General features: G+C 43.7%; 2 protein-coding genes across 6 annotated transcripts; both read right to left on the reverse strand.

Annotated features, from left to right (window-relative positions):
• Positions 1 to 5167: 5167 nt before the first annotated feature.
• LOC100682466 (protein SODIUM POTASSIUM ROOT DEFECTIVE 3) lies at positions 5168 to 6057 on the reverse strand. The gene is made up of 3 exons (XM_044484491.1): positions 5806 to 6057; positions 5628 to 5703; positions 5168 to 5560 (listed from the first exon to the last, which is right to left on the reverse strand). Exons 1-3 carry the CDS (start codon positions 6055 to 6057, stop codon positions 5433 to 5435), a joined length of 456 nt encoding a protein of 151 aa, XP_044340426.1. The 3' UTR covers positions 5168 to 5432.
• A 142-nt stretch (positions 6058 to 6199) lies between these two features.
• Positions 6200 to 13526, reverse strand: LOC123061401 (protein MLN51 homolog). 5 transcript variants are annotated; one of them, XM_044484487.1, is made up of 12 exons: positions 12817 to 13526; positions 11512 to 11611; positions 11198 to 11433; positions 10268 to 11094; positions 8554 to 8668; positions 7914 to 8033; positions 7625 to 7665; positions 7480 to 7525; positions 7114 to 7154; positions 6928 to 7004; positions 6634 to 6720; positions 6200 to 6545 (listed from the first exon to the last, which is right to left on the reverse strand). In XM_044484487.1, exons 1-9 carry the CDS (start codon positions 13383 to 13385, stop codon positions 7127 to 7129), a joined length of 2082 nt encoding a protein of 693 aa, XP_044340422.1. In that variant the 5' UTR covers positions 13386 to 13526; the 3' UTR covers positions 6200 to 6545; positions 6634 to 6720; positions 6928 to 7004; positions 7114 to 7126. The 5 variants fall into 5 exon arrangements, with proteins under 5 accessions (XP_044340422.1, XP_044340424.1, XP_044340420.1 ...); XM_044484489.1 differs by having other exon boundaries at positions 6200 to 6551; XM_044484485.1 differs by having other exon boundaries at positions 7085 to 7154; positions 12817 to 13525.
• Positions 13527 to 16397: the final 2871 nt, after the last annotated feature.

Consider the following 16397-nt stretch of genomic DNA (forward strand, 5'->3'; position numbering starts at 1 on the left):
CTTAACATTCGATGACGATATACTATTATATGAGTTTTGTGATTTGGTGACCGAATGTTGTTCAGAGTCCCAAATGAGATCACGGACATGACGAGGAGTCTCGAAATGGTCAAGAGGTAAATATTGATATATAGGACGATGGTATTCGGACACCAAAAGTGTTCCATAGGGTATCGGGTACTTATCAGGTCACCGGAAGGTGTTTCGGGTACCCACGGAATCCTATGGGCCGTATGGGCCTTGTGAAGGAACACACCAGCCCACAAGGGGCTGGTGCACCCTATAAGGCTATAGGAGGAGGAGAAGGAAAGGGGGAGGGAAAGGAAAGTGTGGATTAGGATTCCCACTTCCTCCCCCCCCCCGCTCTCTTTCCTTCCCCTTCATGCATACATGGAAAGGGCGGCGCAGGGCAAGGCAGGGCCCCTAGGAGGCGGCGGCCAACCCTAGGGCGCCCTTGTTGCCTCTCCTCCACCTCCCACCTATATATGTGGGGAGGGGGCGCCTAGAACACACGCCAACAATTGTTAGCCGTGTGTGATGCCCCTCTCCACAGTTTATGCCTCCGGTCATATCTTCGTAGTGCTTAGGCGAAGCCCTGCGCAGATCACTTCACCATCACCATCACCACGCCGTCGTGCTGATGGAACTCATCTTCTTCCTTGACACCTTTGCTGGATCAAGAGGACGAGGGACGTCATCGAGCTGAACGTGTGCAGAACTCAGAGGTACCGTATGTTCGGTGCTTGATCGGTCGGATCCAGAAGAAGTTCGACTACATCAACTGCATTGGCAAACGCTTCCGCTTTCGGTCTACAAGGGTGCGTAGACACACTCCTCCCTCTCGTTGCTATGCATCTCCTAGATAGATCTTGGGTGAGCATAGGATTTTTTTTTGAAATTGCATGCTACGTTTCCCAACATAAACATGTGTTCATGATTATCGATTTCGGCTTTCGCTTGAGGACAAGCGAGGTCTAAGCTTGGGGGAGTTGATACGTCCATTTTGCATCATGTTTTGATGTTGATATTTATTGCATTATGGACTGTTATTTCACTTTATGGTACAATTCTTATGCCTTTTCTCTCTTATTTTACAAGATTTAGATGAAGCGGGAGAATGCCGGCAACTGGAATTCTAGACTGGAAAGGAGCAAATCTGAGATACATATTGTGCACAACTCTGAATGTCCTGAAACTTTATGGAGAATTGTTTGGAATATATATAAAATATTGGGCGAAGAAAGAACAAAAGGGGACCCACTAGGTGGCCACATGCCTTGGGGGTGCACCCTACCCCCAGGGCGGGCCTCCTGAGCTTGTGGGGCCCCTGGCCAGCCCCCGGTGTCCATCTTCTACTATATGAAGAGTTTTGACCTAGAAAACATCATAAGAAGGCTTTCGGGGCGAGGCGTCGTTGTCTCGAGGCAGAACCTGGGCAGAAGAAATCTAGGGCTCCGACGGAGCTATTCTGCCGGAGAAACTTCCCTCCGGGAGGGGCAAATCGAAGCCATCGTCATCACCAACGATCCTCTCATCGTGGGAGGGTCAATCTTCATCAACATCTTCACCATCACCATCTCCTCTCAAACTCTAGTTCATCTCTTGTATTCAATCTTTGCCTCAAAACTCAGATTGATACTTGTGGGTTGCTAGTAGTGTTGATTACTCTTTGTAGTTGATGGTAGTTGGTTTATTTGGTGGAAGATCATGTGTTCAAATACTTAATGATATTTATTACCCCTCTGATCTTGAACATGAACATGCTTTGTGAGTAGTTACTTTTGTTCCTAAGGACATGGGAGAAGTCTTGTTATAAGTAATCATGTGAATTTGGTATTCGTTCGATATTTTGATGAGATGTATGTTGTCTTTCCTCTAGTGGTATTATATGAACATCGACTACATGACACTTCACCATGATTTGGGCCTAGGAGAAGGCATTGAGAAGTAGCAAGTAGATGATGGGTTGCTAGAGTGACAGAAGCTTAAACCCTAGTTTATATGTTGCTTCGTAAGAGGCTGATTTGGATCCACATGTTATGGTTAGATTTATCTTAATTCTTCTTTCATAGTTGTGGATGCTTCCGAGAGGGGTTAATCGTAAGTGGGAGGCTTGTCCAAGTAAGGACATCACCCAAGCACCGGTCCACCGGCATACCAAATTATCAAAGTAGTGAACACGAATCATATGAGCATGATGAAAACTAACTTAATGATACTTCCCATGTGTCCTCGGGAGCATTTTGCCTTATATAAGAGTCCGTCCAGGCTTGTCCTTTGCTATAAAAAGGATTGGGACACCTTGCTGCACTTCTGTTACACTTTTTACTTGTTACCCATTACAAATTACCTTGCTACAAAACTACTCGTTACCGATAATTTCAGTGCTTGGAGAAAATACCTTGCTGAAAAACGCTTGTCATTTCCTTCTACTCCTTGTTGGGTTCGACACTCTTACTTATCGAAAAGACTACGATTGATCCCCTATACTTGTGGGTTATCAGTGAGATATATCGGTATCCTCTTGAGTCATACACATGCTCACTATACCGGTCTTCTCGTTGTCGGTTTGTTCTTCTTTCTCGTAGACATGTTCGAGCATCCCCGTGACATAGTCACCTGTGTCTGGCCAGACGATGATGAATGTCGTCGCACCAAGAGGGCCCTAAGAATGTCTCTCCATCGTTGGAGGAGCTAATTCCACTCTTGAGCTATCTAGTCCGTTATCAAACTTACTGATGAACATGTAAGTTGTCGTTATGATCACCGTGTTATAGATGACGTTTGAGCAACCCCAAAGTTTATCGTGCGATAAGAGTTGACTACGATACTCTCATGTTCTAAGGAACTAAATCACACATTAACACTCTGTGTTATAACAATTGACTTCTGACGATATAATCAGTATGACAAGCAAGTTTGGGTCGATTCAATATGATCTATCTTCTAACGTCATACTCTTAATATTGTTTTAGGACTATCATTACACTTGACAATATCCTAAAATCCGGAAAACATGAGCACCAACGAAACTTGAGCCAGTCTTAGAGGCGAGACTAGGAACCTTATTTTACCATTTATCATTTCACGCGTGCATATGGGTTTCCCACTATCGCATATTTCAGGATCATAGCAGTTATGGCATAGACTATAAACTCTTAATTATGAACATGAAAAGTATAATAATACAATATTATTGCCTCTATGGCATATTTCCAACAAGCCAAGCATGAATTCGGCTTTTTCTAGGAAAAGTCTATGCCTTCGCAAACAATCCCTGGCAGATGTAATTTTACTACTCTTGACATGCCGACTGATTTGTCCGTATTGTGATAGCCAGCTTTCGGCTTCACCCACCTAAAGTACTTAACTGGTTCAACCAGAAATAACAATCATAGAAGTGTTCCCGGTACACCCTTAGCCAAACAAGCGGAAATGTAGGGAGTAAATATAGGAGTCAGACAACCCAGCTATTGTCCAAAGATACAAGTGGACATCAATGCATATAATGGCGTAAAGTCTGAGGAAGTCGTCGGTATCTCCACGGAGCGACACGTTGTATTGGATTGTTTATGCAGCCCACAGGAACGGCATGTGGTTCCACTATGTGGTGATCGACGAGGTGTGTGACCGAGGTGTGCGACACGTTGTATTGGATTGTTTATGCAGTCCCGTCCAAGTTTTTGGCGCGTGCATGGCAGTGGTCCATACGCCCATAAAGCTCCCTGCTTTGCCCCTAGTTTGCGGGAAAACGGACGTCCGAATCGGTCCACGGATCGATGAGGTACCGTGTTGGATGTCAAAATGCGTCCGGACCACTCGGTCCAGACGGATGCGTGTGATTCGAGGGTCAGCGTTGGAGATGACCTAACACGGAATACATTTTTTGAGATTATTTTTAACACGGCACCAACATAGACGCTCATATATACGAACATACACTCATCCTATGTGCACAAACGTACGCCCTACCCCTATGAGCACCTTTGTGAGATAAAGCCGACACATCATTTTGAGATTGACGAAGTCATCGCACGCGTCTTCATAGTCGACAGAAACGTCTCCCCTCTCCCACTGAACGAACATCACCGGAAGTATGAAATAAATTCAGAAAAGTGCAAGCACAAGTAAACCCTGATGGTGGGCTGAGTCTGCCACAAACAACATATTTTAGATTGACTAGCAAAAGAGCCCGTGCGCTGCAATGGGAGAGAAAACATAACACACGCTCTTAACTCAACAACCATCACTCAAGACCACAATAGGTCCATCTCCTTTATTTTTGCGAGGCATCATATTTGTGTTGCCGCTTATCCTTCTTCTCACCCTCGCCGGCGATAGCCTCGGTGTTCACACAAAACAACAAAAAACGTGTGTTGAATATGGTTAATCCTAAGGCGTCTCTCTCTCCCTCTCTCCTTCCTCTCTCTCTCCTTCCTCTCTCTCTCTCTCTCGCTCGCTTTCTCTCTCTCACTCTTGCGATGAGAAATATGTTGTTTTCCCCTGCGATATTTTTCAGAGGTATGCATGTGTAGTTATCGATGTTTTCTTTTTTTTACATGGTTATAGTAGGGTGTTTATTTGCAATCCGGATCATCATCGGTATAAAAAAATCTTGCGCTATAAATTATAAGTTTGTTTTCATAACAATATTTTAAAAATATTTAACAGGTAAAATTAACATCATATTTAGATTCCACATATTTTTCTAATAAAATTTCATATATAATATGTTAAAATCGAAGTTACGATTTAAAAGATACAGATAATTTAGAAAATCATTTGGTTTGACTCAAATATATTCTAAAACAATATTTAAAAATACTTAACAGGTAAAAATAATATCATATTCATATTCTATATATTTTTCTAATCAAATTACATATATAACATGTTCAAATCGGAGTTATGGTCTAAAAGATATGGATTATTTTAAAAAGCATTTGTTTGACTTAAATATGATCCATAGATGAATTACCTAAAACATCAGGAGGGATTTCGAAAAATGTAAAATAACGGCTTAGGTGTGACTTAAATCCGGATGGCGGGTTGATTTTAAGAAAAGACAGAGACTATTGTATAAAATATGAAAATAACGTCGTTTTAACTTAACACAGGACAGCGGGTTGAATTCTCTGAAATAGAGGGACATTTTTGAAAAATGTCATGACAGACGAAAAAAACTCAATTTGCTTTATTATTAGGTAAAGATAAAGATGAGACTATCGAGTTGCCAGGAGCCCAGGACACGGGTGGCTCCTCAAATGGCAATCTACATATGATTTTCTGTTTTCGGGATACAGATTGAGCGCTAAAAGAAGAAGGGAGAAAATGTTTAAAAAAAAAGAAGAAGGGAGAAAAGAGGGATAGCGCTCATCGTTTTCATCAAAGAAAAGTGCAATCACCACACAGTGGACCGGGAAACAGCATCGCTAGGGCGGCGGCAGAATGTGCGCGTACTTGATCACCTTGGAGACGGTCTCCAGGACTTGCATGGGGGTCACGTTGCCAACCACGGTCACCGTCTTCATCCCCAGCTCTATTTTGATGGACACAACTCCTGCACAACAAGAGGCAACTCATACTCTCATAGTATGTACACTTGTAGTATTACACTGATCGCCTACCGTGGAACTTGGAGATCTGCTTCTCGACCTTCCTCGCACAGCCATGGCAGTGCATCGACACCTTCAGAGCCACGGTCTGCGCCATGCCATGCCAATGCAAGGCATTAGGTGCCACAAGTTACGGCCACATCTCGAGGTAAATTTCCGCTTGCGTTTCCAGAATCACGCGCTAGCTTACCTTGGGCTCCACATGCGCACCTGCCTTGGGTTGCTCGTCAACATGGAGATCCGTCACGGGCACGACCCGGTTCTGATCCCGGTGGCTCCTCAGCAGCCCGTTCCTCTCGTTGTTGTCTTCGTCTTCCTCCAGCCGGGGGCTGGCAGAGGAACGTGGCATCCAACGCAGAGCTTTCTTCAAACCCATCTTTGAAGCCATGTCTACTGGGATATGAATGTCACTCACATATATAGAGGTACTATCTACATGCATCAGGCAACCAATATTGTTAGGGATACGAAGATCAACCACCGACCTAGAGAAAAGATCCTTAGCAAAGTCGCTGGTAGATCTATCCGTCCAACTAAACGATTAGGCGAGCAGTTGAGTGACTTGGTTGTGACTGAGACAACACTGCCGTCAACTTAGTAATGTGATCATATCGAACCGAAGTAGCACACAATTGATTGGGCGCACTCATCAGGCACAAAATTGACGAATCTCACCCACATTCCCACATACTCCAAAAGATACAAACTGCAGCAACAAAGCCTTGCTCTTGCCAATACCACTATTGGAGGATAGATAGATAGGTACATCTGACTCATACCGACATAAACTCGAGTCACTAACAAAATGTACTAAAAGCCCTTCTTGCCTTTCTTTATCAATCAACACAGATCATTATTCAAACCTCTCTTCAACAACCGCTCATGTCTTCAGATGCCACCAACAAATAAGACATTTCGACCAAGCAACACCTAAAACTTCATGATGCGCAATTAGTTGCATTCTCACCAAAACTCTAAAGTGCATTTCTCAAGTGCTGCTCTTGAAAAACAGGCTTACCACAACTCAAGCAACAAATGCACCCCCTGCTCTGCTGTGAAGCAACCCCCATCAGATAACTACAGCACGAGCAGGCATCTATAAGACCTGCCACAACATAAATCATAGTTAACCCAGGTATCCAAACACCAAGTCAGGATTTACATGATTGGGAGATGATGCATGCGGGGGATAGAAGGGTGAAGGAGAAAAGCAGAGAAAAGGGGGAACATCTCGGAGGAACAGTGCCTTGCTCACTTAAAATGCATTTATCTTGGAAAGTTAAGAACCAAAAATGCCAGAACAGAACAGTACCTAATATAATTTAGGACACCAAGCCACCCAAAGTGCTCAGATCATAACCAGAGATCACAAAGGGCCTACAACAGGGCCTGCATAAGATGAGCTCATGTCACAATGAGTATGCAGAGCAGAGAAGAAATATCAGAAAAAATAATCGTGTGCAACTGACCGTAAGCAGCTTATTCAGATGAAATTCACCTTACAGGGTGCTTCACTGACTGAAGTTCATCTCTGAGTATCTGCGGTACAAGAGGACATGAATAAGCTCACAGCTCTTGTCCAAAAAATACTCCCTCCATTTCAAAATAATTGAAGTTCTAGGATTTTCCTAAGTCAAAACCTTTTTTAGTTTGACCAATTTTATAGAAAAATCCACAAAGATCTAAAATATCAAATATATATAATATGAAAATATATTTCATAATGAATCTAATGAAATAAATTTGTTTTTGTAGATGTTGAAACATTTCTATATATACTTGGTCACAATCCTAGAACTTCAATTATTTTGAAACGTGCATAGTGCTCTACAAAAATAATATTTTCCGAGTAAAAATATCTTACCTCCTATGCTTGTTCTGGCGCTGATCAAGCTCTTCAGTCACAATATCTGCATCACAAATTATAGATAAATGAAACAACTTATAAATTGTAGCACATGCTAAGAGTTTTTAAGCAGTATGGCGTAACAGGGGATCTCACAACTTACCGTTTTGAGGAGATTTAGCCCCATGGTTAACATTACCTTCCCTGTATTAATAAATAAATATATGTTAATACCCTTTATGCTTAGAAGGAACCTTCATGAATGAAGCAACAGATAAATAGTGAAATATGCTATATTATCAGGTTGGAACAGGGGCAGAGAAAATATTATGAGCACCCCAAGTAAAGCAAATTACATGTTTGCACAGCTAACAAGAAGTAATATCGGCTCATTCTGACAGTGGCTGATTCAAAAGGTGAACAACGTGTTAATTAGTCAACACTAATATTACCTGGATGGAACTGACGACGACGTCTGTCCTGAAGACCTAGAGTAAAAGCTTGGATCAAGGGTAATGTAAGGTGGATATGATCCTCCAAAAGCCCCAGCTGCACCAGCCAATAGTGGCAACCTATTGCCATCATTTAGAAGTGTTGTAAGATAGAGAGCAAAAAACACGTACAAATATTATAACAGGTGGCTCTCGGCTAAAATAGCAGAATTAGTATTAAGTCCAGGGGGGGACACAAAAAAAGAGAAGAGATCAATAAGAGCTTGAACAATACAAAAAAGGAATTACATATAAGCTCAATGTACAAACATTGTGAACAATTTCAGCTATCAAGTATCCCCTATCATATTTCAAATATGAGAAACTAAAAAACTCACTTTCAGCAACACAGCAACTCTTGAAGTCATAGTTTACGGACATAGTAAAGTAAGATAAGCCAGATGTAGTCAAAAGTGAGAGACAAGAAGATACATGCATTCAAATGATTCAGTGCAAACTATGTTTGGGCTTGATCCATTTACTGTCTTGTAAACCCCTTGCATGACTACATCGAGTACCACCGCAACAAACATCATTTCATAGACGGTGATAAAAATCTAACAGACAGAACGATAAACATAGCAAGACTAATGAAATATACCACGCCATTTCGTTATTTCCAATTCCCAGCTGCTGCTGAGCCACATAGCCAGGGAGGGCCATACCAACAGTAGGAACTCCAAGCCCACCTGGATGCTGGCCGCCAAATTGCATCACTGCGTGAAGGATAAATAGGAAATGAATGGCCCAAGTGACTAGATTAGAAGAAAAACTAAATTAGAAATCTATCAGAGGTCCTAAAATAAATTTGAGGTGTGTCAGCTGGGTCCTATTAATAACTATAAAAATGCACGTCAGCTGAGGTTCACCATAGGTCCTATGCAGGTCTGACCTGTCAGCGTGACGCGTTGACTGATGCCATGTAAGCTCTATTTTGTAAAAAGGACCTAGAAAGCTAGTATATCTTTTCATTTCCTTGTGCCTAACCTCCCCCCAACACATAAGCCAACGGTGTTGGCGGGGTTATTTAGCTGGAAGTTCTCTGGCAGACCGCTTTGCACACGTATGCACCTTTGCCACCGCTGCACGATGCTGGTATGATTCCACCCACATGGACATGGGCTCCCGTGTGTGCAGCCCCGCACTCACATCACACCACATACCAGCAGCTCGTGCCATTACAGTACGTGCGCCACACCATCTCCTCCAACAGTTTTCTGCCCACTGCAGGGGCATGGGGAGGCGCCCTTGGAGCGCTGGCACACGAGCACGATGTGTACGTAACCCGTGGCCATTTACGCAGCAGCAGCGCCAAGCGCGTGTGCGGGTTGTTGACCCGGAAGGCAAGGTGGACATGGGGGCGTCAGCGTCCATACAGGTTGCCGGTGAGTCGCTTGCGGAAGCGCCCTGCAGGTGCTGGACAGAGATAGCCGCAGCCAGTGCCGTATGCAGGAGCGACATGGCAGTGATGCTTGAGCAGGAAACATGTAGTCCTCCGAGTGGAAGAACGGGCAGGTGGAGGAGAAAGCCATGGGCGACTCATTCTCGTCCTCAGCCTGCTTATCCGAGACAATCTTGACAAAGCCATGTATGGAGGATGATCTTGCTGAGAACCAGAGAATCTTGACAAGAACCTAAACAGCAATACTAGTGGCACCATGTCTGCTGATCTTGCTGAGAACCAGCTACTTGAAGTGCCTCGGGGAGAATGACAATGAGGACTCACAGGGGCTTCTCTCCATGATGTTTCTCATTGTTTCTTGCAGAAGCTGTTGGGTATTGTTTCTCATACTAGTGGCGCCTATGTATGGAGGATGATGGAAGGAATGGGGTTTTGTACTGTGAGAAGAAACTGGCGAGCAGAAGCGACCAAATTGAGCAGAGATAGAAGATAAGTGGCTGTGAGCTCTGCACTGTTTCTTACTTGACTCTGCACGGCATCAGGCGTGATGGCCCGGCCATGGGAATGGCCCATTGAAGAACTTCCCATTGAGCAACCCTGCCAACTCCCACCGGCATAGGTGTTTGCTTTTAACTTGAAGAGGGACGGGGATGTTGGGGACAATAAAACTAGAAGATATAGTTTTCTAGGGTATCTTTTGCAAAATAGAGCTGAGATGGCACCAGTCAATGTACCACACGGGTAAGTCAGGCCTAGAATCATAGATAGGACCTGCGATGAACCATACCCAGACGTGCATTTTCATAGTTATAAGACCCGGCTGGCACACCTCATAATTTCAGGACCTTGGGTACATTTTACTCAATAAACTATCACCAGAAAACAAGAAAGTTGGATGGTTAAGAAAGCAAACCTGGCAGGAGAGCTGGAGTGCCAGGAAAATTTTGCTCGCCCTGGGCAAGACCAGCAGCCCCAATAACCTGGGCTCCACCATACATGAAAGAGCCCCGTCCAGTTTCTTTGTTGGTTTTTTCCACCTCAGATGTCTTGGATTGATTTGAACTAGGATATGAACCATTCTCGTCACTTTCAGTTGATCTAGCAGGTAGGTGCTGAGCACTTGGTGAAGCATTGCCTGTCCGATGGCTCAACTGCTGAGTTGGGATTCTCATTGAAGCTTGACTAGGTGCTTGGCCTGACTTCTGGTGCATAATTGAGGTATGATTTTGCTGTTGCGTAGAAACCCTGGAAGTTTGCTGAAATGATGGTGTGGGCCGATTATGTGAAGGAACACCAATGCTTGCATTTCCCCCTTGAGCCCTGTTATTAGGGGATTGACCAGAATTGATTGATGATGATGCAAACCCTGATGAGTATGATGATCCTCCTACACTTCTTGCAGGAGATGGTCTAACAGGACCCTCGGCATGAAACCTATCTCGTCCACCATAGTCCGTGGTTCCTTTCCCTCTAACTACTGGACCAGATTGTAGCTTCATGTTGTCATCCATCTTCATGGAAGATGGATGAACCTTATTTGAACCTCCTGGTTGTATGTCCCTTCTTTGAGCTCCCACTTGGTTTGAGGCACCAGAGGGATAAAATGGCGGTGACGCAGAATTTAAGCTTGAATTGACAACATTCTTCTTAGCAGGAACTGCTTCCGAATGTGCATTTGAAATTTGGCCAGGCTCTCTGGCCGCTGCAGAATGAGCAGCCGGTTCGCGAGATCTTGTTGGTCTGAACAAGTGATGACAAGAAAAGTGTGTGAAAGAAACATTACTTTGTACTGAACAAAGCAGTATTATATGAATCCAAGTGTCCCAAGATATTTGTTACTTACTGTTTACGTTGGAACCCGACAACATCTCGGTTGTTCTTTGCAATTGTGTCATAACGTCTGGGTCCTCTCCCGCGGACAATCTTTTGGGGCCGGTTCTGGTTTTCACTCTGATTTTGGTTGTCGCTATCTTCGTGATAACTGTGGTACCTCCCTCCTCTTGAAAATCCACGGGCAGTGCCTCTAGTCCTACCTCCACTACCACGACCTCTAAAACGGCCTCTTGACATTCGCTTATCCTACAATGCAGAGAATTAACCTCAATATTGGAAAAAAAATGTTTTTGCACATCAAATTCAAAGGTAATGAGTACTTACTTCATAGCGCTCCTCATGCACGTTCATCTCCTCAAATCTGTCATGCACCCATGCTTGATCGTCTTTAGCATCCCATAACTTCCTCCCACCAAGCATTCGCCTAGTTTATAACAAAAATGTCAGCATATGTCCCGGACAAGACTAAGGGGTTGTTTGGTTTCAGCCGAGGTTAGCCCCGCCAAATCGTTGGCGCTGTTGGCGAGCCAAAAAATTGGCCAATGATTCCACCGCCCTCGCCCTTACCAACAAATTGGCGTAAAAGAAGGAGAGGACAGGGGAGGCGGGCTGGCGTGGCAATTATTTGGATCCCATCCAAACGGGCACCCTACAGCTGGTCAACGACCAATTTTTTGGTCGGGCACCTCAGGGCTGTAAACCAAACAGCCGCTAAGCAACAATTACAGCCAACATTATCCAATATTCCAACCAGTGGCATGCTAACAAGACCTGTAAATAAAATTGACTAAACATAAACTGCAAAAACCCAGCCAAAACCATGACAATGGCCAACAAGTTCATATGTTGAATAACCCAGCCACCACAGTACGTCGACCCTTCTTACCAAGATACCAGCTTGCAACCGCAAATGCAACACAAAATTTCCCAGGAAGCTGGATGCATGTGGTGACAGAATAACTGACCATATCCAGTTACCATTACACTGCAAGCTATTTGCAGACCAACAATGTAGGCATAATTTTGGCAGAAAGAGCTGGGACATGTATGTGCCTAACCCTGTCGGGGAAACATAACGAATCTGACAGCTACAAGGTTTTCCAACATTGCATGCCTCCAAACATGGTTGTACTGGAAATATAATTTTATTAAAACCTATAACCGACATATTGTAATGCCTAAGGCAATCTTAATAACAACCTCTTGAGGCACAATTTCAAGTCAAAAAAACACTGCCATCATTGAACTAGTAATCAGTAAAGGTTGGGACTAAATAACACTACATTTGCCAGTCATAGTCTCTACTACCATAACAGCATCTTAAAAAACCAAATTAAAACACAAACACTTCCAATTAACTAAAAAAGTCACGAGATGGATGCAGATGATAATCTATATCCTTGGTCTATAGATACTGGAGCTTCCTGTTTTGCAAAACATTAAGTCTAATTTCGTGGAATATTCACGCTGATGGAAGTGCTTTGTTTTAAACAAACTACAGAAGATACGAACCCAGCCCTGCTTCACCTAAGCCTTCTTCTGTAAATTTTAGTTTGCCTCGAATAATTGCAAGTTGTCCAGAAACTATGAGCTGCAGAGGGAAGGTTTATAGTTTATAGAAAGGCACACCTGCGTCGGCCCCGGCCGTCCTCCTGAAACCGGTCATCATGCATGTAAAACGCGCCGGAGGTGGGCACCGCGAACGGCTCCTGCTCCTTCTTCTCTTCCCCGTCAGCCTCAACCTCCGCCTCCGCTCCCTCCTCCCCAGGCTTCTCGCCCTCCTCCCCCTGGCCGGCGGTGACCTCCTTGGGCGGCACCGCGTGGTCATCATACTCCGCCTCGAGCCCCTCGCCCACCTCCTCCTCATCCAACAAATCATCGTAGTATTCCTCGTCCTCGTCCTCCTCCACTTCGCCCTCGTAATCCTCCGGGGCACCTTGGACGTCGTCGTCGTGGTCGGGGTCGATCCGCGCCCTGGGAGGCCGCCTACCTTCCTCGGACCCCTCGTCGTCGCTGGCCTCCCGACGACGCATCTCCGGGAGAGCGTCGTCGGGGTCGCTCACGTACTCCTCATCCACCTCCGACTCGACATCCTGCTCCGCCGCATCCTCGGGTTCGGGTGTCAGAGGCGCCGCGGGGGGCTTCTCGGTGGCGGGGGATTGCTCCGGGTGCGCGTCCCGGGGCGGCGGGTCGGCCATGCGCGGAGCGGAGGAGAGCGAGCGAAGCAACCCTAGATTTGAGTCGCGGTGTGGGGAGAGGTCAGAGGGGAGTTCGAATCGAAGGGAAGACGGGAGCAGGGGACAGGGGTGGACTCGTGGAACGGAAACGGGATGGATTACGGGGATTTCGGGAACGGACGGGACGTGATGACGTTGGAATCGCGCTCGTCACGGGTTTTGAATAGGACGATGCTCTGCGTCGGTCTGTCGGTCGGTCGATGCATCGGTGCCGAGCCGTCGCAATATCGTAAGGCGACCGGCGGCCTTGTACAACTAGATCGGGATCGTGCCTTGCGCGAGGGCGCCGATTCCAAAATCAAGCCCGTAATGCTAAGTTAGTAGGAATTAACGTTTTGATGGCGCGGCTTGCCATGCGTTGCCCGCCAAACAACAGACAACCAAATATGAATAATCATTTTAAATACAATAGCGGAGTAGTAAGCACAATAATTTTAACACACTCTAGTTGTCTGATTAATACGGCAAAACTATGGGAGTATCATATACATTTCATGAATCATACATAAGGCAACTTGCCACATAATCCCTCTATGATTTGTTTGGCTAAATGATATCATTCCGATCAGCTTGATTAAAAAGTTCCTTAAACGAAGGATACAATGCATGAAAAAGATGGTCCAACTTAAGGTCAACATAGTTTGTCAAAAATCGAATGAATAGACACATAACAAATAAGAACATATAAGCAATGCTGCAAAAGAATGTGTGGTATACATGCTTCTCTCGAGAAGCAATAATTTATAAGATAGTTTCATAAACTCGATATTACAACTGAATAAACCCAGTATACACGAAATGGTTTCAAGCGCAATGTAGATAATACAACCCTAGAAAGCTTAGGCGCCGTTTGATAACTCTGCATTTTCTAAGTATTTAAAAAATACCGCAGTTTTTCCAAATACCACGGTTTAATTTACTTTGAGATGTTTGGCCTCCACAAAAAAGTAAAGTATTTATACTACAGTTTTCCCCAAAACACAGTATTACCTCTGCATAAAAAAAAGACCCCCGGACCTCTTTTTTTAAAACCGAGCATGAGAGAAAAACGAGCCGATCGCTATCTTTATGTCTTGTTCACTCCCAAGCTGCAGCCGCTACTCTCTCGTTGCTAGAGATAAATGATGGTGAGTACGCTGGGCAAACCTAGCTCAAGAATACCGGCCGTAATGATACGCCTTCTGCAGCCTAATAAAAAATTCAGTCACCTCCGCTCCTACTTTTCTCTGCGCGAGTGCAGCGATGCCGGCACGTCGAGTCACCTCAGCATAACTAGCGTTGTGCACGGCAGTTCGATTTCCTCCTCATCTTTGATAAGCTGGGTAGTTAAGAGAAAACATCTAGCTAGCTAATTTACGTTGATATACAACATTAGCCAAATAGCTCAAAGTATTCTCAATACTCTAAAATGTTGTGATATCTGAAAACGGTGGTATCTTATAGCTTCATGCTAAAATATTGTAGTTTTTAATATTATGGTTTTTTTAGCACTCTACTATCAAACACAGCCTTAGTTGTCACGGACCGGAGTATTTACTCCGCCAATTTATAGACACCCAATTATCAAACATAAAGACAAATATTTGGTGCTTTTCATTGAATAAATACATAAATGCACATACCTACAGGTTGACAACATTAGAACATGCACTCTCTTCTTTAGGAAGGGAGAGATGCATGTCTCCCTAGTAGATGCAACAATAATTCATAATTTTCATTGAAGAGCGAGTAAAAGGGACATGGAGTATTTAATCCCGAGCTCATATGCTCCCGTATGAACAATATAATCAAAATAAATAGTAAAAGAGTTCAAAAAAATCTGTTTTTTTTTGTGATGAACATTGATAAATTTTCTAACCGCATGCAAAATTTCAGGTTGAAATGACATTCGTGGAAGTTTAGGCAAAAAAAATCAATGGTCCAAAAAAACTATTGATGGAAGCATTTTGAAGTATCGATTTTGTTATTTTTGCCCAGACATCCACGAATATCATTTCGACCTGGAATTTTGCATGCAGTTAGAACATTCATCAATGTTCACCACAAAAAAGTCAGTTTTTTTTGAATTTTTTTACTATTTTTTCGAATTTACTGTTCATGCAGGAGCATATGAGCTCGGGATCAAAAGAGCACTTTTGGAGTAAAAGGCCCGTCATAGAGCAGTCTTCATAGTAAATGTATAGTTGCCTCATGATTGTCACCATAACATCTGACTTGATGGTCGTATACTGAAAACCCTCGTACGCGTCATCATTACCCCTCGAACATATGTGCGCCGTTTATTTCAAGCCACCTGAGAGAAGATGAGCATAGCACAAAGGTTAAAAATCAAACGCATCTTCCCAAAACATGTATGCATCTTCAACATTAATGATGGTTACAATCTTGCTTCAAAAACACAATAAAAAACAAATTTATAAGCATTGGATTGGTTATTGTTTAGTTCAGAAATAAAACCAATCTTTTCTCGAATGTAAGTGGTATAATCGAGTACATAAAAAATTCTATATTTACAAAACCTTGTTTGCTATCATAACTGAGATGGGCCTTAGTGCTTCCTTTCCGGCTTCTCAGAAAAACGCCTAGGCCTAGTTCAAAAAACAGCATAGAAGAACCATATAAATTAGGGATCGATTCATAGCAGAACCAATCTGCTATGCCATAGAATGACCATACAAAGCAAACGAGTAAGAACAGCAGCCCTCTGTTCAAACATAGGATCATACAACAAAAGCAAATTGTACCGGTAGCCGAGGATAACTGGTTTAGATGGTTCTTCTATGGTATACAATGATGCAATATTTTGCCAAAAAGGATTGGTTTATAGCAAAACCATATAAATTAGGCGGCAAATGAGTAAGAACAATAGTCGTATGTTCTAGCCTGAGACATGGTGCTACAGTACTGCTCAAGTGGTTATGAAGGTGCCTGGTCGAAGGAAGGACACAACCAAGTAACACACATGATATGGCA

The sequence above is a fragment of the Triticum aestivum genome, chromosome 3A, assembly GCF_018294505.1.
Source record: "Triticum aestivum cultivar Chinese Spring chromosome 3A, IWGSC CS RefSeq v2.1, whole genome shotgun sequence".
NCBI classification, from domain to species: domain Eukaryota; kingdom Viridiplantae; phylum Streptophyta; class Magnoliopsida; order Poales; family Poaceae; genus Triticum; species Triticum aestivum.